The sequence below is a fragment of the Tamandua tetradactyla genome, chromosome 4, assembly GCF_023851605.1.
Source record: "Tamandua tetradactyla isolate mTamTet1 chromosome 4, mTamTet1.pri, whole genome shotgun sequence".
In the NCBI taxonomy this organism is placed as follows: Eukaryota; Metazoa; Chordata; class Mammalia; order Pilosa; family Myrmecophagidae; genus Tamandua; species Tamandua tetradactyla.
This window is the reverse complement of record NC_135330.1, coordinates 170,525,920-170,551,552: the sequence shown is the minus strand read 5'-3', so window position 1 is coordinate 170,551,552 and position 25,633 is coordinate 170,525,920. Positions and strand designations below refer to the sequence as shown.

At 35.2% G+C, this 25,633-nt stretch overlaps 1 protein-coding gene across 1 annotated transcript in view; it reads left to right on the top strand.

Moving 5' to 3' along the window:
• NALCN (sodium leak channel, non-selective) overlaps nt 1-25,633 on the top strand; it is a 326,977-nt gene that overhangs the window by 166,406 nt on the left and 134,938 nt on the right. Inside the window, exon 13 of the mRNA XM_077155855.1 lies at nt 18,182-18,319. Coding sequence (XP_077011970.1) covers nt 18,182-18,319 — 138 coding nt within the window. The remainder of the gene's footprint in view (nt 1-18,181; nt 18,320-25,633) is intronic.

Here is a 25,633-nt window from a genome sequence, read left to right as displayed (position 1 = left end):
CCCCAGGGCAGTTGACTTTTCCGGAATCAAGCTGCTTATTAATTTTTGGTCCCTGGAGTTTCCGTTATTTTCTCGTGATCTTAATTATAGTGGTTAAAAAGAAGTCTGTTGCATTTTATCTGAAATTTCCTGGAGTTTTTTAAATCAGTTTTTTTTTCAGTATATGATCAGAAACTGAGGCCCACTAACAAATTAGTTAAAAGAAAAAATGCATTCTGTAAACCATCTTTCAGATAGATAGATGTTTTTCTATAGGCCATCCCAATGTTTGCCTTTACCAACTGCAGCCTCACGTTCCTTTGCTCTGTTTGTGTTAATGACATTATCCCATCTTTGAGTTTCATGTCCTCATATTAACCCTCCCCTAATCTGCTACACTGCTAAAAACCACTCTCCACAAAGTAGCTAATACATCCTTTCAAGATGGCAGCTACACAAATCTTACGCCTGTTTTGTTGTCATTTGTGATTCAGTCAGCATTCTCCATGTGATGGAGTTGTAAAGATGTATAGACACAGATAACATGTTACCTGCCCTCTTTAAGTTATTAGGTAGTGGAGAACATAAGAATTCAACTTTTAAAATAGTAGAAAACATAGAAAGTCAAATAAACCAGAGGTGAAATAAGCTGCAATAGACTTCATCAGATCTATAGTAATACGAAAGAGGGCCTGGAGGACCTCTAGGAACCCGCCATGTGCCTAGCATTGTGCTAGGTGCTTTCCAAACATCATACCATGTTAATAAGATGAAGAGACTGCTTCTAGCCAAGGATGTCTGCAAAGTTTCATGGAGGGTATTGGAACATGTCCTTAAGGGATGAGTATGATTTCAACAGGTAATGACTGGGACGATGGCGTTAGAGGAGGGAATTCCATATAAGAAAACTGAACAAGTAGATCGGAGAGGTGGAGAATCATAGGGTGTGGTGGTTCGGAACTGGACCATGGAAGGATCTTCAGAGGTTGGAATTGTAACACTTGGGAGCCATTGAAAATTTTTATTCCTTCTTTTTTGTGTGTGTTAGGGAATAACAGAAGAGTTATTTTGGGAGAAGTTTCACTGGAGGGGTATTTTCATTGAACAAAATTCATTTTTATTAACCAAAGACAAAAATTTATGATCAGCTTGAGGAATTCCAGGCATCTTCAGAGCGTTATGGGAAGTCATTTTTTACTTTTTATGTGAGGCCATTAATGCATCAATTCTTTCATAGTCTCATAAAATCAGTCCCAGCTGAGGCTTGGGGCCAAATTATCATCCGTGCCTGGACATGGCTTTGCGATAGAAACTAGAAATTTGATTTCACTTTTAAAATAATGCCATGATATAGCTTAATGCACCCCCCCCCCAAAAAGAAACCTGTAAAATTGACTTTATTTCCTCTCTGCTATAACATCAGAGGTTATTTTTTTCTTCTACTTAAATTTATTTTTTCTGGTGACTCATCAGTGGCATAGCGATAAAATAATATCCTGTGCCATCCATTTTAGAGGATGATTTTGATGCTGCATGAATCATATGTAGATGGTCATCTTTTCCTGTGACCATGCATTAGTATAATTGGTCCACTGAACTGTAATTATCAGAAATTATTACTTTCCTTGAATAAAGTATCCTCATATTTCTCTCACTCCACCAGAAGTCTACTCTTTGGGAACAGGATTTTGGTACATCAGATTATTTCAATTTCCCAACTATTAAATGCCATACTAATTACCCTTGTAATAATCAATCTACTCCCTTGCATCGACTTCATAAATATATGATCACTAATGAGAAATATTTTGGGGTCTCTCCCCATAAGATCAATTTCTATAAGCATGTTTTCGCTGACTAAAAAATGACTATTGTTAAGTATTTTGCTGTGCCTTGACTACAAAAAAGCCCACTCTATGATAAGGACATTTTGATATTTGTTCTCTCATTGCTATCTACAATTCTCTACCCATCAGAATCAGTTTAATAATACATATTTAGAACATTATTATCAGGATTAATGGGGATAGTGTACAAACTAGCCTGCCATGTAGCAAATAGTAGCAGCTAATGCTGTGCTTATAAGTAAGCAGCTTATAAGGTGCCATAAGACTACACCTGTCCCCAGGGGATGTCCTCCCCGTAGTGCTATCAACTATCATTTATCTTGACAACTCCCAAACCCGTCTCCTGACTTGAACTTAAAAGTACCTGAAAGATACCCCAGTGACACATCATTGTCCCTCACCTAGACTATTAGCATGATCAAATCTTCACCCTACACCAGGCACTCACTTTTAATCCGTCTTCCATATTTCTGCCATAATGATCTTTCTGAAATGTGTGTTTGATCCTATTATTTCCCTCCCAACATTCCTAAATGGCATGGAAAGCCAACGTCTTAGCACAGCACAGCAATCCTATTTTTCATGTCCCGGTTGCTCATGAAGACTCGCCAGGCTCCAAGAAGCCGTGCACTGTCATATGTGCTGCATGGCTTTGCTATTATTATTCCCTGGGCCTGACATTCTCCATTTTATCTACTTTAAAAATCTTACTTATCCTTCCAGACTGAGTCAGATGGCATCTCCCTTATTTAGCTTCCCTTATTGTTCCAGCTTGATCACTGCTCACATCATCCCAGAGTGTGCAAATGTAGAATATAATAAAAGCCCAATAGATGCATATTGGGTCATATAAGTGCTTATATAAAAAATATAACATATTTATTATGATTTGTTTACCTACAATTTTTTTTCCATTAGTCTATGAACTCTTGAGATCAGAAATCTTGTTCAGTTCACTTAATTCCCAAGGATTAGATGGTACAGTATACAAGGTGCCTCAGTGAATGACTGGGGCATGAACTGAACCAAGGCCACTTTATTTTCTGTATTACACGGGCAGTTTAAAACTTTAAAAATAGCCCCCAACTCCAGGTTAGAATATCATTCTTAATCAGCCCCTTGTGACTTACCATAAAAATACAAAAGGTAAAAAATCATATTATGAAAAACTAAGATCAAGGGTGCAATTATTGCCAACATCTGAAATGACTTCCCGTTAACTATCTCATACAAGGAACTAAACAAAGAATCATTTAATGACTGATATATAGAGTCATCCTTTCCCTACTGCCCACTCCTTGGGTATAACACATAGAGACTGAATGAACCAAAGAACTGAGCTGCCTACGCTCTACAGTGATGTTCTCCAGACATTTTTTTCTGTAGGTTAATTTGAAAACTGCAATTCCGAGAAAAGGAGATGAGATAAAGTGCATGGGCTGTGCAGCATGAGTGGGCTCATAGCTAAGAACTTGGTGTAGACCAGGGAGTGGATGAGGGAGGTAATGGGAGCTGCTCTAGGCCAAGTGTGGAGCTAACAGCTGCTTCTTGTTAAATTAGATCGTCCAGGCAGGGACTGACTGTAGAAAAAAACATGGTAGCCAGTTCAGGCTGAGGTCTGTAGAGTTGTTGCTACTGTTTTTGTTGTTGCTTGTTTTGGTTCATATTTTAGATTTCCATAAGCCATCCATTCAAAATTCCAGAGAAAAAGACAGTAAGCATAGGACAAAAGTCCCGCCCCCGTACAACAGTAATCTACCTGGTAAACTTCTATAGGTGAAACTCAAGAAATTTGGCTGTAAATTGTACATTTTAATATGAACCACCAAAAAAGAAAATTCTGCTAACTGCCTAGACAAATACCACCTTTCCTGTCCCTTGGGAAAATCCAAGTCATTTCAGGTTAACTAAAAAGACGAAAAAAAATAAACATGGGGATTATGAAAAAGTACCACCAAATGAAGGATAAAAACACTATTTTGGGGGAGTGAGGAAGAAGGTATTTCTGCCAGATAGAAATATTCAGCTAAACATTCTTAAAATAACCTTATGTTGCTATCAACTCACCAATACATGAAAAGAATGTTAATTATATTTTGCCTTGTTCCAAACAGAATATAATATATCCAAAAAAGATTCATAGGCTATAGTAAGGTAAAATAAATTTAAACAAAATTTAAAATAATAATAACATAAAGGAATATAAGATCAAAATTAAGATGAAGGCACCAATGAAACTCAAAACACAAAAAGTTCACTGTGAGGACATCCATGTTTCCTGGAGTTTGGCACAAGTGGAATTCTAATTTTTCTAGCAGATATGCACCTAATATAGGTAGATAAAAGTGCTCATCTAAGTTCCATAGTGATTATGAAGTGAAGACGAAATTGTATCTAGGGATGTGCAATTATGACTGATAGATTCTAGAAAGACATCTTTCCAGTGGCCAGTATTGATAATGGTAACAATTACTGTATATAGAGTACTTTTTATATATAAGGCTCCATACTAAGAACTTTACATAGATAGATATATACATAGAGACTCATGCATAAAAATATTTATACGTGCATACATACATGTCCACATAAATCTAATATAATTCTCAAAACAACCCTGTTAACTAAGTACTTTCCCCGTATTATAAAGGTCAAAATAAAAGAATCATTGAGCAATAACGTTAAAATAGATGAAAACCAACAGGAGAATGTAAAGGGTGCAACCATTAAAACAATGTGATTTGTGGTTAACATACAGATCAATGTATAAATATAGATCTTGTATTTATTGAGACAAAATGTGGTAAAGAATCACAATGAATGGCTAAAATATTATTAAACACGTAATATCGGGGGCAGTTTGCCTACATCAAACCAATGTTCCAAAATATATTCCTGTTGAATTAGAGCAAGGATTTTTAAAATTTGAAAGTAGAGAAAACTAGAAGAAAGTAGAAATTTTAACCAATCTTGGATGGTAAAGTACTTTCTAAGACTAAAAGAATGAAATGAATTATAAAGTAGGATAAATTTGAATTTTAAAAGTCTAATTTAATAGATGTCAGTAAGGAAATGTCAAATAGACAGGATTTATTTATTTTTACTTTTTTGGGTTAAGGGTGATTCACACTGCTGGCAAGAAGGCACTAAGATGGCCCCTCTGTATATTGCCTATAGCAGTGTAAGTTTGTATAACTTCTCAGGGAATCAATTCTTCATTATATATCAAGACACTGAAGGCATTTCTACTCTTTGAAGTTGTAACTGAACTTCTGTACCCTAGCTAGGAACTTGACAAGAAATATGTGCAAAGATTGAATTTCAAAAATTGCTCATAGAAATATTACTTATTGTAAAAAGTTTAAAACAACTTAAATGTCCAACCATATAGAATGTTGAAATAAATTTTGTATATGGTGGCATATCATGCATTCATTAAAACTATATATTTAATAGACTAACTAATGAGGTTAGTCATCAGTGAGGTACTGGATATGGATAAAATTTTAACCCGTAGTTTGAATTACAAATAAATTATTCTTTTCTTTACACCCTTCAGTGTCTTTCAAATTTTCTACAATGAATTGCTTCTCAGTTTAAAAAATGGGTATCTATATATATAGAGAGAGAGATAGGTAACTACATACCTATATGTTTACAAATATATATTTGTAATACAAAGATATACAATTTGTATTATAATAAAACTTACCATAAAAATGCAAAAGGTAAAAACTCATATTATGAAAAACTAAGATCAACATTTGAAAAATCAGTTTTATTAAAGTAAAAATATTTCATTTAAATATTCATTTGCAAACAACTATCAAGTTTATTTTTTCACATCAGATTTTATTTCACTTGTTATCTTTACAAAATTAAATTGGTTTTTACTCAAAGTGGACATGAGTCACAATATAAATTAAATCATGCCACTTTGCAATAATTAAAGCAGAATTAGCTAACCAAACAAATAGAAAGCTTCTTATCATTACTAAATGTAATGGAAACATTTCAAGCTGCTTTCAGTTCATTTTGTTTTGTTTCTATTAGAGAAGTTCTAGGTTTACAGAAATTTATTTTTAAGGTACTAGAGTACTAAACAAGCACTATCAAAATAGAAGCAAGATGTTGAAATGTATGTTTGTATAACAGAAAAGAACAGATAACAATATAAATTACAATACATCCCTTTATATGCCAAATCTGATAATGGAGAAAAATGAGCAATCCAACCAAATTACATAGGCTACTTTACACATGCCAGAAAATTATAGAAAGGATGGAAGTAAGAAAGGAAGGAAGGGAGGAATTGGAAAGAATTTCACAAAATCTCAGCTGTGATACTTTTAAAACTTGAGCACTCTTCTTGTTGGGAACAAGGAAAGAAGCAAGGAAAACAGTACTCACATTTTCCATTTCGCATAGAAAGAAAGCACTAGAAAAACTCCATATCTAAAGTGTTGTTTATTTTAATGTGCAAAAATATAAGCATTTTTCTGGCCGAAGTTGCTTTCTGTTTGAAGTCAAATAGCAAAACCTTATTCTTGAGCATATTATACAAACAGATAGTAAGAGAAGCAGTGAGATTTCCTGTATAGACTAAGAGGTATTTTAATCACAGATTTCTTTATAAATTGTCAGTTCATTTCAGAATAAGAAATTCATCTGTGTTTTTAGGAGCACTGTCTATTTTGTATATGTCATTAAATCTTTATTGCAGCAAAGGTAAAATATCAACTCTCATCTGCAATTTCGTAGCACATATTTGCCAATGAAATGCATCATTTACATTATGAAAATTTAGTATGACTGACATTAGCAAAATTGCTAATTAAGAAATAGGGCATAAATACTCAAAGAAATTTGACAGTCTGTTCTATGAAGAAAATTAATTCAGAAGTCCTCCATTTGCATAAATCTCCAGGTCTCATTTTCACAGCTGTTTGTTCTGTCAACTAGATGGTTGCATTTCAAAATTATTTTAACATAATCGGTGGGAAGTATACCTTTCAACTAAAAATATCTTGCTTGGCAAGAAAGATTATTACTGGGAAAATATAAGTTCATTTAGTTTGTTTTGATATTTTCCCTTAAAATAAATGATTCTAATACAGTAACTTTAACATTTAAGTCTTAAATCATTGAAATCTTTTTATAATTTTAGATTCACATAAAAATGAAAAGGTTAAGTCTTTTTCAAATGTAAAAATATTGGTGAGTGGACCCTGTTTTAGCAAAGAATAAAGAATACTGGAGATACCTATTAGTCATTAATTACTTGAGCACAATATTGAGTTCTGACATGTACCCAGTACTAAACAGCCAAAGGTGATGAAAATTTTAAATATTACTGGGAATAGGCCTGTTCATTTTAGTAATTTACATAATGAAAAGAGATCAGCAATTATTAGCTCTTAAGATATCTGAGAGAACAATAATAATTTGAAGTCAGCAGATCCCAGCCTAAAAAACCAGCAGCACGATTTGCTGCCTGTCACGTGGGTTAATCATTTACCTCCACACTGCAGTTCCCCGTTGTCCAACAGGGGCTATGCTACCTGCAATAAGAACTTCACAGGGTCATTGTGAAAATTTTGTTAGATAATGGACAATTAACCTCTTTGGGAGCTGTAAAGCACCATGCAAATACCAGTCTTGACTGTCCCTGCTCATGTCATCTTCATCTTAGCTGATAAAAAATCCTAGGAGCCTATAACGGTCTGTGATCTTGTCTACATTATCATTTATGATGTTTTATTTAAAAGTTAATCCAAGCCATTTAAGAGGCAATTTGATACACCTGCATATACTTTTATAACTATAAAAGGATTCACTGTTTTCTGCAAATGAGCTTCTGCCCTATTTCTTTTACTCTTGGAATTATATTCAAGTGTAGTCTCTACTGAAAATACCTTGTTCCTGGAATAAATATCATGTTCTGATGTCTGCTTTGCTTTTAATTACGTTCAAGCTCATTTTGACATCCAAGTCCAATTGCATTCATTTAGATGTAGTAAGACTTTTCCATAGTAATCCAAAATTTGACCAATGAACAATTTTTCCTCTCTCTTTTTATTCAAGTGAATGCTTAGCAACAAATATATTTTAGGAATTGTAAAAGCAAATAAGTAACATGGATTCATTTCTTTAGACAAAGCAAAGAACCTCTTGGTCTTTCTTGCCAGTATAAGAAAGCAGTCACAGAATTCATTGAAACCACTAGTTTCAACCTTTTTTATTTCTTTCTAAATCACAGAACATAGGGTATACAATAATCATCTTACAGATGGATTGATATTTTAAATATTTCACTTTTATTAACAATAAAGGTAATGGATTTCAGCAGATGTCTGATTTCAAGAGTTCATTCATATAGAAAGACATCTATGTCTCCAAAAACCATATCATTTTGGAGTCACTGGTGACTAAGCCCTCCAGAAGAAGCCTTACAATAAAAGTTTTGTTGTATGTTAATAAGATTCCAGTATATGTGATGACTTAAAACACACAAGTCCAGTTTACTTAATTCTCTATTTTCAGTCTGTTCGCCAGCACTGAGGTCTCCATTGTTTATTCAATAAAATACACTGGTGATTTGAGAGCCCGAAATGGCATTTTAGAGTACCTATTAGTAACAAAATATTCTCTGTAAAATTGACTGTAAAGAATATTGTGCAAAAATATCGTTTTCCGCCCGATTGCCAGTACTAATTAATAGATCAAAGAAGAGCAGATGCTTACAGCTAGAAGATGTCTCAGAGGTCATTTAGTTCAAAGAGAAAAAAAATCACCCATCTAAGACAATGCCAGACTCTCCCCAAAAGCACATTCTCTAAAGGAACCATTTTCTTAAAAATATAGTTTAGCCTATATTGTGTCCGGGTTTTATGAAAATTGAGTCACACTGAATATAACAAAACGTTTTAAGTCACAAAAACTACAGAGGAATTCCAAAATCCAAATACGTGTAATACAAGTTGTTTACCCTTACTGACAAATTGTCAGTGTCTTTGAGACAGATGTTTTTTATTATTACCAACAATATTACTTGCATAGTGCTTTAACATTTATAAAGCACTCACACGTACTTTATTTATTTTGAAGTGTGATAATAATATGAGCACACACCTGAGCAAGGCTGGCCTGAGAAGCTGCTGAGTGTTTACCCGAAGACACTAAACCAGTCTGATATCATCTCAAAGTCAGGCTCTCTGACTTTGTAGGAGCGGAGCGCCTGGTTCTGTGCCTCACAGCTCTTCTGACTCAAACTTGGTCACGGTCTTCATAATCAGCCCATTCGATCCACTCCTAAACTGCAGTTCTTCTTCCATCCCTTCTAGAAAGGTCACCTCTTGAGAGTGAAGTCAGAGAGAGTGGTGGCTGAAATTAAATGAACTGAATAAGTATTTTTTTTAGAACAGTTGTAGGTTTACAGAAAAATCATGCAAAAAGTGCAGAGTTCCCATATACCGCCCCCCCACATCCAGTTTTCATTATTATTAAGAGTTTGCGTTAGTATGGTACCTTTGTTACAATTGATGTAATTATACTATTTACTATATAGCCCATAATTTACATTAGGGTTCACTCTTTGTGTTGTGCAGTTGTATGGTGGGGTTTGTGTGTGTGTGTGTGGTAACTTATATTCAACCTATAAGTTCCCATTGAAAAACTTCTGAAAAGTTTGTGGCTGATAATGCCTGAGAATGAATTCACCAAAAGAGGAAAGCAGCTTGCCTGAGAGCATTGAGATTCCTTTAGAGGTTGGAGGCAAAGGGAGCCCCTTTCCCTGTGATATAACTTCCTCTAGGGTACAGCTAGCTAGGTAGGTGCAGTCATGGAGAATTGGACTCACCTAGACATTACGACTATTCCTGACAGTTTACCAGAGGACATAGAGAGATGAAGGAGTTTGGAGAACTGGCGAGATTGTAATTGAATTGGTAGATCAGGAATTCCATCTAAATCAGATACGGAGGTGTTGGAAGTAAAAGAGCTCCCGCCAATGACACTGACATTATAGTGCAATGCTTTTATTCCAAATTTCAAAGCCACAGCAATTGTATTTATGTACAATGTGCACATTATTTGTATTTATATATTTATATTTATGTAAATTATCCACATTTAAAAAAACATGAAAGCTATTTCTTTCCCTCCAGCAAGTTTTGTGGACATATTATCTAATGCCAAATAAGAAGTAAAGAGATTTGTTTACACTCCACCTTCTCAATATATGACTAAGAAAGGGCTCAAGATTAAAATAAAGATTAAAAATATAAAATGTATATGTATATTGTTATGTACAGGGCTAAGGTGTGAAAAAAAGTCACATAATTACATTCAAGACCTGCTAAAATAACACAATGGAAAATGCAAGTTATTAAAACATTATCTTTAAAACCAGTAAGGGATGGTTCAAAATCTTTCAGAAGTACAGAAAAATAAAAGTAGAGAATGTAGCACATGAAACATGTGGGCCCGTCAGCCTCAGCAGACCATGAGCTCCAGAAATTCTCCTTGAACTAGTACAAAAAGTGCGTCTGGAGAAAAGTTTCCCACTAGAGTTGATTTGTACCACCAAACAAACTAGAATTTTGTCTTGGGAGATGTGGTTCTTGTGTGTTTTATTTACTGTGAGTTTTTAAATATATTTCATGCCGCATTTATTGTTTTTCCCAATAAATTCTCCATAAGTACTGCTAATTCTCCATGAGACCTTATGTCTTGTCAGTAATGGTTTTGCCAACCAATGTGCTATTCAGAAATTTTGCCCAGAGATTAGGTAGGTACAACATTTACCATACATCAATGTCCTTTAAAGTTGTGTTAAGGCTTTTGAATAGTTGAGTAAGTTTTCAAGAAAAGGAACTATCCTACAAAATATTAAAAGATCATGAAGTCACTGAATTTTTCAGAAGATAGAACTATTCTGCAAATTATAGCTATTCAAGGGAGAAAAAGAAACAAGAAGATTGAGTAGGTGAATAATTACGGCACCAAAGGAGGTGTCACTTTTGCACTTCAGTGAATACCATCAAGGCAAGCCTTCTATTTTGAAGCTGTCTGGTAGTAAGACACAGCAGGGACACACTAAATTAAAAGGTTGAGCTACTATATAACTTGTCAAGTGGACTTCATTTTGAAATCAAATTCTCTGTAGGGAGAGAGTTCTTGCAACCAACTAAAGATTTAAAAAAATAGGTGCAAGTTATAGTGTAAAATGTAAATCGCACATGGTTAATGTGATTTATATTCTTCACCACGTTTTAAATTTTTTTGTGCATAGTTATTTTAAAAATAGAAGAAATACATACTCTTACAGGTATTTAGCTCCTTCCTTAGCTCCTCAATCCCTCTCATTCCAGTGCTCAGAGTTGTCAGTTTATTTTATATATTTTCAAGCATTTTCATGCATACAAAATCATATATACTTATGTATTACCACGTACCCAAGAACGTGGTATACTCCGATTAGAAGTACTGACTTCTTTCTCCATTAGGTGAAAATCATTGCACAGTCTTCATTCAAAGCATTTTCTTTCCCACTTAACTTCTGTTTATTCTGAGATTTTGCTTACTTGTAACACCAACATTCTTAGAACTCTGACTTGGCAATGATTTCGTCTTCACTCCCATTTATCACGTGGCCAGTCTCCACCATTCACTCAGCTCCGGATCCTACTACTGATGTGATTTTTTTTCCCCCGCAGTTTCCATTTGAAATTCCTGAGAGTGAATTCATTCGAGTTAGGTTTGGCAGCTCTATGTCTTCCCTCATGGTACAGAGTTCTTTGTTCCAGATCACTTCATATGCAACGGACTCGTTCCCAGGGGCTGCTCATTCCTGGTTCAATTAGCTGCATTCAGATTAAAATAGCATTTGACCTGTATAATAATATTTAATACATGATTATGACATTAGAACTTTAAAAAAAAAAAAACTCTTGGAAATAAATTTGTTCTCCCTTATTTAAACCTACAGGTTTGGACTTGGGGAGTACAATAACAAAATATAGCAAAAACACAGCTCTCCTGCCCCCCCCAAAAAACTAAGGAAATGAATAAAACAATTAGTTATCAACTTGCAAAAAATACACCACAACAACCACTCAAAGGAAGGACCACAATTACATGCCATTATCTTTGAATAACAGCTTCCAGGGCAGGGAAGAAGGCAAGGAACGGGTTGGGTAGACAGTGAGAGTGAGAGGAAGACAGAGAATGACCTAACTGTAGAGTCATCTTTAAGCCTACTTCCCAGAATAAGGTGGCAAGAAATAAAGTTGGAGAGGGAAATCCTTAAAAAATCTAAACACATCTCCCAATCTGGAGAGACTTAGGCTGAGAGGATATACAGAACCCTAAAACAAATAGACCCCTCAAAGGTGGACATCACTTGTTCTAGCACTTTTCACCAGAGGTGATACAAATGATTAGATCCCACCATGTTTATTTTTCTAGGTTGGGAAGAAAAGATGAAAATGAAGGCAGAATAATAATAATTTCTAAAACTTCATTATCACTCACAATAAACAAACTTTTAGCATAACAAATGTATGAAGACAACAAAAGGAAATGCCTCAACAGGGCAGGAGACCCAGAGAGAAGAGGGATGAGAGCCCCAGGAGTTGTGCTTTCCTCCAACACTGAGGACGCAAACCACCAGGGTTCATTAGACTTCACCCTCACCTGGATGCAGTGGTGTGAGAATGACGATTGGAGAGGACTGTGAATTTGAGGAAGTGAACACCTGGCACAGATTGACTCTGACTGAAATGAAGATTTCAGGAGTGCCTGAATTGGAGAAGTAGCCAAAGCCTCATACTTCAAGCATAATTGCCCATAACCTCAGCTAGTAGTTCTCTTCCTGCAAATGCTTCTCCACACACTGAGATAGCAAAAACACAGAGAAGAAAACCTGACAGATTGAACACTCAGTGTCCATGGGGGCGTGAGGATGAGTGTGACAGCACTTGCAAATCATCTGGTCAGTGTGTGAGGTGGACATGAGGGTGCACCAGAGACCCAGGAGTCCATGTAAGAGGATCCAGACATGAAGACGGCATACGTGAGCTGCTGAGCCAACACAGGGGGCTCAGTTATTAACTTTCATAACTGGGGACAAGATTCTGGGAGCATTTTTGACATTCTATTGAAAAGAATAAAAGATCTAGAGGAACAATAGAGAGAGAAGCAGCAGTGAGGTGTCAGGTCACGTTGTCAAAACTTGAACCACAAAGAGAAATTTAAGTACAAAATTTGGGAGTGGTCAAGAAAAGTGGGTGTTCTAGTTTGCTAGCTGCTGGAATGGAACACACGAGAGATGGATTGGCTTTTAATAAAAGGGGATTTATTTCATTAGTTCTTCAGAGAAAAGGCAGTTAACTTTCAACTGAGGTTCTTTCTTACATGGGAAGGCATAGGGCGATCTCTCCTGGCCTTCTCTCCAGGCCTCTGGATTCCAACAACTTTCCCCAGGGTGATTTCTTTCTGCATCTCCAAAGGCCTGGGCCGAGCTGTGAGTGCTGAGATGAGGTATGCTGAGCTGCTTGAGCTGTGCTTCATTGGGCTCTCTCATTTAAGTACCAGCCAATTAAGTCAAACATCATTCACTTCAGCAGGCATGCCTCCTAGCCAACTGCAGATGTAATCAGCGACAGATGAGCTTCACATGCCATTGGCTCACAACAGAACTAGGCCAAGTCAGAGGTGAACATGTAGTAGTTAGGTTCAAGTGTCAACTTGGCCAGGTGAAGGTGCCTAGTTCTGTTGCTGTGGACATGAGCCAATGGCATTTGAAGCTCATCTGTTGCTAATTACATCTGCAGTCAGCTAGGAGGTGTGCCTGCTGCAATGAATGATGTTTGATTTAATTGACTGGTGCTTAAATGAGAGACTCAGTGTAGCACAGCCCAAGCAGCTCAGCATACCTCATCTCAGCACTCACAGCTCAGCCCAGGGCTTTGGAGATGCAGAAAGAAATCACCCCAGGGAAGTTGTTGGAACCCAGAGGCCTGGAGAGAAGGCCAGCAGAGATTACCCTGAGCCCTCCCATATAAGAGAGAACCTCAGTTGAAAGTTAGCTGCCTTTTCTCTGAAGAACTAATGAAATAAATCCCCTTTTATTAAAAGCCAATCCGTCTCTGGTGTGTTGCATTCCAGCAGGTAGAAAACTAGAACAGTGGGCACGATGTTATATCTGAACTAAATCACACATCATAGCAGAATTCTATGTCTGAAGTGGATAAATCAAGGAACAGTGAATAGAACTACAGATAGCATCACCAGAAGTGAAAACAAGAACAGTTAAATTTGGTGGTCCCTGGGAAGCAGAACTGGGATAGTTAAGCATAAGACTTTCTTTTCATTCATGGAGAAATCCATCATAAGGTTTCTTTACTATTTAATGTTTCAATCATATTGTATCACCTTGTTTAAAAGTTTGAAAAATAATACTAATATGAGGATAACAAGAAATGAGCAAAAACTCTGAGAAGGAATCTTTGATGAGAATTACAAATGCAGATTAATAAATAAAAATATGACTTAGATTGAGAACACTTGAGAAACAATATCAATTTTTTATTAAATAAACCTAATGTGATACATTCTATCAAACAGTAGGTTTGGGGAAAAATTAAAATATTAAAATCGATAAGAAAATTGTGGAAATAAATAGTTATGATGAGGGGCAAGAACCCTACCAGAAATCAATATGTCCAATTTTTAGTCAGTTTGAAAAAATATGAAAGACTAGAAAGTCTGGAAATAGAGCCAAAATCATGTGGGTATTTGATACATGATGAGAGAATATTTCAAATTAGTGAAAAGATATTATTCAATTTGATTGTGCTGAATCTACTGATCAGCTACTGAAGAAAAATTTGGTATTGATTCTGTCTTATTCCTTATACCAAAAAAAATTGCAGGTTTAAACTGATGTAAGCATGATAAAATAATGTAACTATAGAACTACTAGATGAAAACATGGATAAAATATGAAAAAATGGGGGGGGGTTTTTTAAGCAAAATAAAAACTCCTTAAACAAAAATAATGACAAATTAGACTACATGGAAATTTAAAATTTATGCTCTGAAAAATACCATAAACGGGGTGGGCCATGGTGACTCAGCAGACAGAGTTCTTGCCTGCCATGCCAGAGACCTGGGTTCGATTCCCTGTGCCTGCCCATGCAAAAAAGAAAGAAAGAAAGAAAAAAGAAAAAAATGCTATAAATGGATAGGGAAAATATGTTAAACAGATATAATAAATAAAAGATTTATTTTCTCACTTTATAAAAGAGCTGGTAGAAATCAACAGGAATAAAATGATCAACAAAATAAGAAAATGATATAACACCTGAACAGATAGTTCATGGAAAAAAAACAACTTTCTTTAGGCTTTTGTGCATATCCACCTTCTCTACTGTTGAAAGATGATGTCTTCTTGCATAGCTCAATTGTCATCATTTCCCCCAAAATGTTCTTGACATACTCGAGAAGTATAAATTGGTATTCCTTTATTATCCCTTGGTGGTCTTATCTTTTTCACTTATACACCATATTTTTCATCCTTTTCTTTTTTTTACATGGGCAGGCACCGGGAAAAGAACCTGGGTCTGTAGTATGGAAGGCGAGAACTCTGCCACTGAGCCACCATTGCCCGCCCCATCCTTTTCTTTTGTTAGAACTGGCCATATACACCTTTGTCTTTCCCTCTTGATTATAAATTTCTTCAGAGAAGAAATATTGTCTTACTCATCTCAATCCCCCCAGTACATCAAATCTTTAGTAAGCACTAATAATCTTCATTTGAATAAACGCTATGGAAAAATAAGTCAGTAAGTGTTCTTGATTCATAATCTCAAACAATCATTTGAATTTAAATTTCTGAATAAATCTCAACAAAACAGCAAAGGCCCCTTTAAGCAGGGCATGAATAAATTTTCAGGCTATAATAGAAGTATTTCATGGCATTGCCTTGCATTGGTTTATTCATGCAAACATCTATTACAGGGGTTCCATTGTAATATAAGGCTTTGCTCTCAAGTATAATTCGGAGCTTCTCACAATATGAACTTTCAGGTTTTTGAGCTGTGCGGAAATGAGATTTTTTTTTCCTCCTGAGACTGAAAAGAGTTCCGGATAACCCCAGTGTTCCTGCCCACATGGCTCATCTCACAACAACAGGTTGCAATCCCACTGTTCTGCATCCCTGAGCATTTACTAAATGCGTAATAGCTGAGCACTCATGAAAGGCAAGGCAGAAGATGAAAACAAATTAAGTTGGTTTGTGCTTAAGGCAGCTGAAGGGTGCCCCAAAATTTTTGGTCTCTAGGTACTAAGAATAAATCTATTAGACTTAATCCCAAGCTTTCCTGTTACTCCTGGGGAAAAAAAATCCAGTGCCATTGGAATTGCTTTTATTTCAGTAGGTATTTTGACTCTTCCCGTTACTGCTGAGTCTTTAGAATGGGCACACACTTTCACAGCGGTGACATCTTTGTTAGAAAACACAGCAGTTTGATATTTTTATATGCATCATATTTGGAAAATGTGTTCCTTGCCTTTGGATGCACTAAATATTCAGCAGAAAAAAAAAATACAGGGTATAAAAATAATTGCCCTCAAAAATAAGTCCTGGCATTCTTATGAGGTCAAATGATGTGCTGAAAACTCCCTGAAGCATTTTCAGCATGAATTAAAGCTGGTTTTTTTGTGTGTGTATAGAGAGTAGTCTTCTCTTTAACACACAAGCAAGGAAAATATTTTATTGTCCTTGGCAATGCTTAGGTTAAGTATCAATAACAACATCCCTCATACTTTCATGAGCAAAACACCTTGTAGGATAATCAAATTGTGGAAAACTTAGCTCAAGAAGTTAATTGTTTCCCACATGGACAGAGGGTAAGTAGAAAAACTTGTCTTCTAGTTCAATATTCATTTAACAATTAATTGCTTCTTTGTTCAAATGGGTCCACTCTGTGCTGGGCATTGAGCGTGGTACTTCCAAAAGTTAACTTAATTATCCCTGGTGAAGGAAACTATGCTGAGGGAGCTTATGAGTAAATAAGACTGGTTAGTGGGTAAGTGGAAAAGATATGAGACTTCACAGATCACAGGATGCAATACTTGAACAGTACTGACTTTGGAGTCATGAAGCCTGAATGATGCTTATGCTAGTGCCACAAATTAATAGAGTGCCTTTGGGCTAATCACTTAACTTTGAGCCTCATTTCCCATATCTTCAAAGGAATCTGATTAGATTATTTTTAGGATTAGGTCGTTTGGTTCTAAGATCTTAGCATGATAGGGCTTTTATTTGTGGGCTAAGTCCATTTTTATATTGTCTCAGACCCTATTTCTTGGAATCCTAACATTCAGTTAACACCCAGTTGAATCCTAAATTCAACTTACACTTTCATTGTTCTAAAACCTATGAAGATGTTTTTAAAGAGTCACTAGAGTCCAACTGTCGCCTGGCCCAGACATCATAATTCTCATTAAGAAACACTTACAAGCTACTAATACATACAGGACACATGAGTCAGAGATGCATATAGAATCATATATTCAATAAGAAAAAATATAAGAAACAAACTAACCAAAGAACTTTGCAGAAGGAATATGAGCCTTTTAGTTTGTCACACTTTTGTTAGAATACTCTATTTTTTTGCTCTTGGCTTCTGACATGATCTTGACTCTACCTTGAAAACTGAACATTTGTGAAAGATGTGTTTGTCTATATTAAATTGCTTGGCATGGCAATATTATTTAGAAATACTCCTTTTTTTAAAAGTCACATGTTTTTATAATGATAATGGAAATAGTTTGATAGATGAGTACTATAAACATAAAATTCAGGTTATTACTCTTTTATATGCCTAGACAATCAAATGGAATTCACCATAAAAAGTAAGTTGCTGTTGGAGGCAAAGAAAAAAGAACAGCAGCAGTCTTTTCGAAATATTAAATAGCTTGCTTAAAAGGAAAAAATTTTAAGTAAATAAGCAAAGATCCTGAATTCTTTTCTACTTTTCTCAATAGTATTTGCTATCAACAAGGCTAATTTTAATTCAGGGTCTTTATTTTAATTTTCTCCGCCAAATAGATATGAGCTCTAAGTCCTTTAGGATCTTTGTTCTTAGCCTTTTTCCTACCTCTTGAATCAAAACTGTGTTCTTCCCTTGATCAAAGAGATAAAGAGCAGTACTGTGAAGATCAAAGTTCTCTCTACTCTATAGTACCCACTACCAGATATGCTCTCATCTGGAAACACCGTATCCTCACTTTAAATTGCATATGAGCCCGAAGCTGGTGTTTAATGCGTCCATTCTTTTCCTCTGCAGGCGTTTATGTCCATGTTTCAGATCCTGACCCAGGAAGGATGGGTGGACGTGATGGACCAAACTCTCAATGCTGTGGGGCACGTGTGGGCACCTGTGGTTGCCATCTATTTCATTCTCTATCATCTCTTTGCCACTCTGGTGAGTTTAGCATTTGTTTTCCATTATATCTTGGAATTCATAACAGGACGCCATCAACAGTTCTTGGGCCCATTGCCCGTTTCAGAATGCGAGCCTGGGACAGATGCAGAGTAGTCATGTTGGATGAGACGGCCTCTAAGGTACTTCCCGTTCTAGATTTCCATGACTCAGATTTAAGTGAGAAGTTTGTCCTCCATCTGGTACAGGTGTTTAAGGAGAGAAAACAAGGCAAAACAAAACTGAAACCCCGCATTCACGTACCAATTTAACCAGCCCTAAGCAGTCACACTTCAAATGATCTAAGGACCAAACTGGAACTTCATTATTATTATTTTTATCATGTGGAGACACTCTCTTCAATTTCACGGCATCCTCTTCACAGCTGTAATTAAACTGAAGACAGAAGCCGGAGGCCTGAGGGTGTGTTCAGTTAATTAGAAATCAGCTAGTGTTTTGATGTTGTGTGCAACAGAAAGAAACACATGGGAAAGAAGAAATAACATAGCTGCAAATATTACAAATATTGTAATAGCACAACAAAACTAAATACCAAAATCCAGGAAAAACTGACTTCAGTAACATAAACAGACTTTTCTCTTCAATATATTTCTATTAAAAGAAAGAAAAATATGAAACGCAGCCTACGATATACTAAGGGATATAATTTGCATATCTTTATAACACAAAATGCAAATCTCCATATAGTATATTTTTGCACATATTTAAGAAGCAAACTCAAGCTCTAATATTAAAAGTTCCAAGTTAAGGACCCAAAATGTTACCCTTTATCAAGAGCACATGAAACAAAAACAACAGCTATTATTTATTGAGAGGCAAATGTTTTACATATTTTATCCCTAATCTTCTCAACAATGAAGTTAGGTAATATTCTCACTTTACAGCTTATGAAATTGGGCCTCAGAGGAATTAAGTAAGTTGCCCAGTGTCATGCAGTGTATAAATGTTAGCACCAGAATGTCCCTAGGTCTCTCTGATCTCAAAGTCTGTGATCTTTTAACTAATTATTGCTGCTCTCCTCGATAATGAAGCTTAAAATTGTCACTGAAAATGTTTCCGTCAAGTTGAACCTCTGCCCATGAATCATTAGAATACAATAATTACATATCATCTCTGAAATCCCTCTCAGTTCTAAATATCTATGAATCAATGAACAACTTGGAAAACCAGATTTAAGTTAGAGTTTGCATTTGCTAGAGGCAAAGGCTTTCAAAGCTCAGACACATCCACCAAAAAGGTATGTTCATACATTGTTATGTGGTGAAGTGCTAAATTCAGAAAAATGAATCACATAGAAACAGTTTTGGTATATGCTACTTGTGGTTTATTATTAAAATATTCCTAAAAGGAAAGGACATTGGGTAGTGGGAATGGAGGGCAGACTTTCAGAGTCAGTTTTGGCTATGTGGGTGCTTGCCACTGTTTGCCAAACGCTTAGCTTTGGGGTCTTTGCATCTTCCCTTCCAGGACCTTTTAGTCTGTGTCATTCAGTTATCATTCATTTTTTCATCCATCCAGCCATGCATTCAGTCATTCAATTAATGTTTTTAAAAGATCTACTATGGGTTTAGTTTATTCCAAAACTATGGAATTGTTTGGAGACTATTGATTGTGTGTCAGATTCAGGACAGATGTGATTGAAATTATCAATATATAGCAATAATAGATCTAATTAATTTTCTTTTAAAACAATATAAGTGTTCTCTATGATCATTAGAGATTTTTTACCTTTAGAAATAGATTTGATTCTTAAGTCAGAAAGTCACAAAGTATGAGAGCTGGAAAAAAATGATCTAATAAATTATGTAGCAATGTAATATTTTTTCTAATGAAATTCTATAGTAGTCACTAATGCAATAAAAAATATTAAAACTGGTACATAGCCTTCTTGGGTAATTTAAATCTTTATTATTGGGCCGAAACATGGCACTGGTTTTGGAACACTTAAGCACATCCAAGGAGTCCCAAGGTTTACCTAAGCCTTTAGGAATCCACAGAGCACAGCTTCAAAACCCATATCTAATTCCACCCCTTCCTTTGACTGATTTGAAATCTATCAAAAAAAATTATAGGGTGGTGCAATGGTGGTTCAGTGGCAGAATTCTTGCCTGCCATGCCAGAAACCCAGATTCGATTCCCGGTGCCTGCCCATGCAAAGAAAAAAAAAATTATAATATTTTTCACTGTTATTTTCAAAAGATTGTTCTAAGTTGCAGGTGAAAACTTTTTCTTGTATTCATTTTTTTTTTAATCTTAAGCAATTGAGCATTGACTTGTCTCCATGTCAATGAAAGCAGTTTGGTAAATACGGTATAAAACAAAATTTTTGGAGTGCAAAAATCTAGATTTATGCTCTAGTTCTTCCGATCACTAGATAATGTGATTTTGAAAGACTCAGGTAGCCTTCATGATCTCTGTGTTATTTCTGAAAATGAGGATAATAATGTCCATCATACCTGGTTTCCAAAGTTGCCAGCTGCATGTAACTTAAGCTTATATTTTTATGGATGTTTTTGCAATGGTATAAGAGGATGATAATAACCAGTACCAAAACTGAATTCTTTTAAGTTTAAATAAGGTGATATGCACACTTATAGTTACATATTAATAAATGATAACTTTTTGTTGTTAGTTCTGATGTTTTTAATTTATAGAAAAAAAAGCATTATAGATCAATTTGAAGCATCATTTATATCCTTTCCTATACCAGTTCTCCTCTGTCCCTTCTTTCCTTCCCTCACCACTCCCTTCTTCCAGGCAACCATTATTATGAATTAATTATAAGTTTTAAATTCACATTTCATTAACTTTAACATATTATCAATTACAAGAAGACTCTTGTGTAACATCAAGTGAGAAAAAATACCAACAACTAACTGTAGACATAGATCATACGATGCATCTCAATTTCAGAGTTGTTAAAATGTGAAGAAAAAAAAGTGCATCTTAAAATCAATGAAATGCAGTAGTTTCCCACACACATAGGCATCCATTAAAATGCAGTATTTTTTATTTAAGGGTATATACCCATCTAAATATGTTTATTCAGTTATTAATTTTTAAGTTAATATTTAATTTTTAGTTTGAGAAATATTGCTCCGGTCCATTAACGGCTGTTCCAGGAAAGGTACTTGATGGACACACTCTCTCCCTATTCTGTCCAGACTCCATGCTGAAGCCAAATGATATTTGATCATGCATTTCCCTACTTACAAATAATTAGCGCCAGTAATTTTCAGAATAAGTCATATCAAACCGTATATATATTCTGCAGTTAAGTTTTTCACCAAAGATTGTTTTTGAGATCTTTTTATCTTAATACATAAAGCTGATTCAGTCATTAAAACTGCTATTTGGTCTATCCCATTGATTGGATATGCATGTTTCTTTATTCCCATTCTGATGGATATTTAGGTTGGTTCCCATTGTTTTACTCTTTTCAGGCTGCAACCGATAGCTTTGTATTTGATGCTGTGCCCACCTGTGTGAGAGTGTCTGTAGCACATATGCCAGAAAGTAGAATCACTGGATCCTGGGTCCTGGACCGATTGCTCTAGAGAGTTGCCAAATCCAGTCCACACACCAAATCTGGATGACCATCCATATTTACATGGTCTGTGAGCTAAGAATGGTTTTTAGATTTTTTAATGGGTACATATTAATTGGTTATGTTGGTACCCACATATTCTCCTTGATTTTACCTCTTGGTCCTCAAAGCCTGAAATATTTACTCTCTGGACCTTTAAGAAAAAAAAAGAGAGAGAGAGAGACCCCTGCTATGGGAAAACTATGAATTTTCCCTTACTCGACTTTTAAAATTTTTAAAAATTTTATGGTTTAACATATTTCCATAATTATTAATCAGGAAAACCTCTTCATTAGTTTCTTGACTATTTTCTTCTCTGTGACTTGCCTGATCCTATGTGTTACCTAGTTTTCTAAAAGCTAGTTTGTCTCTTTTAATTCATTTGTAGGGCTGGTATATATATGTTAATGCTAATGCCTTTTCTACTAAATATATTGTATAAATCCTCTCCCCTACAGTATTTTGTTATTTAAATATGCCTGTGATATATTTAACCATTATATACTTTTTATTTTTATTTTATTTTTATTGTCATTCTGTTCAATATAGCCAAAACTATCACTTTTTTATTCATAGTCTAGGGTGAACTCATGTTTAAGAAATTCTTCCCCACTCTGATATAATAAAAATATTCCCCTCTATCTTATTGTTTTAAATGTTCACCTTTTACATTCAGGTCTTTAATTCATTCCAACTGAATATTTATATCTAATATAGCAAGATGAATATATTGTTTAAATAAAATTCAACTCAATTTGTCTCAACCAGATTTATATGAGGAATTTAAAGCTTTGAGACATTTAGTTAGTTCTCTGATTATGAATCTGAAACAGAAAGATACGCTATTCTGATTTTTAATTCATAAATAATTTATTAATAATACAAATAGGTGCATGGAGGTGATAAGTCTGTGTTATACATCACAGATGCTTAAAACTGAACATCTAGAAGGTTAAATCTCTATTCCATAATCCTGTCTTTGGACTTGAATTTACCTTGAAATAAGCATTTCCATCCAATTATATGTTTCTTTTTATAAAATACCTCAAAGTATTTAAATATACAAACTCTGATTGTGTCTATTATCCATTCTGGCTGGTAGTAGCACACAACCTGGGGAGTTCCTGATTTAGTCTTCTCAGGACAGGCACGTGCAAAGCAGCAAAAAATGTTTAGCTGCAACCTCTTCTGGAGTAAAAAAACCAGCAGGCTATGCCCCCCCTGGGAGCACCAATTTGTCAGCCCACAATGAAAATCAAGCTTAAGTGTGTAGCAAATGAATATTCATGACAATTATCCATTGTCCCTTTAAAATATCTCTCTCTTCCGCCAGGTACATAGTCTGTATTTCCGGCCTGACTGATTGCAGACTCTTGTGAAATTAATCTGTTTCTCCTTTGCCAATGATTTGGGAATACAGAATATAGGTCTTAACTGGTTGACTCTATTTCTTTTCTCAGTGTTTTTCCTTTTATTATTGCTTCAAGAGAAAACCTTGTGATATGAATACTGAAAAGAGAAAATGTAATTAAGCGTTCATTGTGGATGGTTTTTTTGTTACCTTTGATGTGCTTAAATTAACAGCGATCTCTTGATTTTGCCTCTATTGTGGCAGCTCTTTGAGAATAGTGGCATCTTGCTGACAAATATGGGTATTCCAAAGTGTAAATTAAATAAGTTGATTTTATAGAATTCATTTAAAAGTGCATCTGTGTGCAACAGATCCCATTTTACATTGCTCTGATTACCTTTGACTTTTTGTTGACCTATATAAAAATTGAAATCATCTCAAACTACAGGCTGCAAGACAGCTAATCCTATCACATTAGGATAATGTGATTATAAATGGTAAAAAGGAAAGAAAATGGTAAAAAGGAAAGAAAAAAATGATTATGAAGTTTTTTTTTCCACATTCCTGCTGCACTTCTTTTGTATGCTTGAAAATAATTTGAAAAATAGAAATTATTAATGAAGTTCACAGGAGAGAAAAAAAGAACATTAAATGAGACAGTTAGGCTATAGAACCATCTTAAACGATATAAAAGGAAAAGAAGATAGTAAAAAATACACTTTGAGGAAATAAATGGCAATGAAAAGTGAAAGATATGTAGAACAAGTGTATGACTATATGCAGAGCTACAGAGATTGCAAAAATTGGATATGCTGCCACAGCGAGAAATTCGCAACCCAAGGAAATCCATTCTAAAGGGATAAAGCCACCCACCTGTAAAAACAAACCATGGTGTGGATTATTCTCTAATCCAAAAGTGAATCTTACATAGAGCAGATAAGAATCATAGTGTGTTGGGCAGAATGGTTTTTGTCACAACAGAATTGGAGGAATTATGATCATTGGAAACCTATCATATGCTTCAGTAATTTACTGAATTTTACTGAAACTTATGAGTAAATAGAAGAAAAACAAGTTGAGCTGTCTCAAGTCAAATGTAAACAATTTAACCACAGCAAACCCTTAGCTCCAGGTGAATTGGGGCTTTTTCACAGTGAGGAGTGGGAAGAGGAAATGAAGGAGGTAGAGAGAAGAGGGGTCATAACGGATAACACAGTAAGTGAACATCTGCTGAGACACGGGGTGCAGGAGCCACGTTCCATCTGGAAAATGATGCTTTCTGAAATCCATTAAGGTGGAAGATCAAAAGTCTACCAATATGGCATTCATAAAAATTCTAAGAGGGAGACTCCTCAGGCTTCCCAGAGACCTGTATATGGCACTTTCTCATCAAATTCATCATCATATGAAAAAAAAAGAGAGAGAGAGATCCCTTGGGGCTAGGCATTAAATCTGAGAAAAATAAAGAATTAGATATCTGCATTAATCTAATAGCTATCTTCTATGTTTTCATTGAAAACAGTGATTCATAATGTATCAATACTGACCATAAAATAAGGAAGTGGAAGTACTACATTAGCTGTATATTATGTTGTGGAACAGATAGTTGTGTTGCATGTTAATCTAACAGGAAGCTGTAGACCTGTTAGAAGTGGCAAGTAGCTAATGCATGAAAAAATGTCTATGAATTTCTTTTTTAAAAGCATTGCACAAATTAAATACCACTGTGTTGAAATATCTGTGTACTTCAACAAAGTTCAAAAGGAAATGAGTGGATGTCTCAGCCTTTTTCTCTGAAATTGCTTCATTGAATAAAAATCAGTGGTCTAGTATGCTGTGCCATATTATAAATTGAAATAGTATATAAACCTAAATATCTAAAAAATAAATACAGCAGAGAAAGTTGATTGCATAATTTATGGCAAACTGTAAAGGTAAAAGCATTTCATATAAAAGATACAGCCCTTGTGATTCGATATGGCAAGTCCCTGTAAAACTTTGTATTATAATGGAAATCTGTGAATCATACTTAATGGGTAAGGAAAATCTTTTGGCAAGTCCATGTGGCACTTACAGTAGGTAAACATGGACTGAAAGTAAAACTTATGTGCTGATATAAAGGGTTCAGATTATTCACAAGCATTACCTCAGCTTTCTATAAAAACAAAATGAACAAAACACGCAGAGAATTGAGAAATGGTTCTTGCTTTCAGAATTAAGATTTGTCACCCACTCCCATGACTTTCAATGTCCTTTATTGACTAAGTGGCCATACCCAAGCCTGCCTGCTCCCACAGTCCAATTCTGTACAACATCGTTTGTAGGGAAACACTGCCTTGTTGAAATGTAAATTAAATAT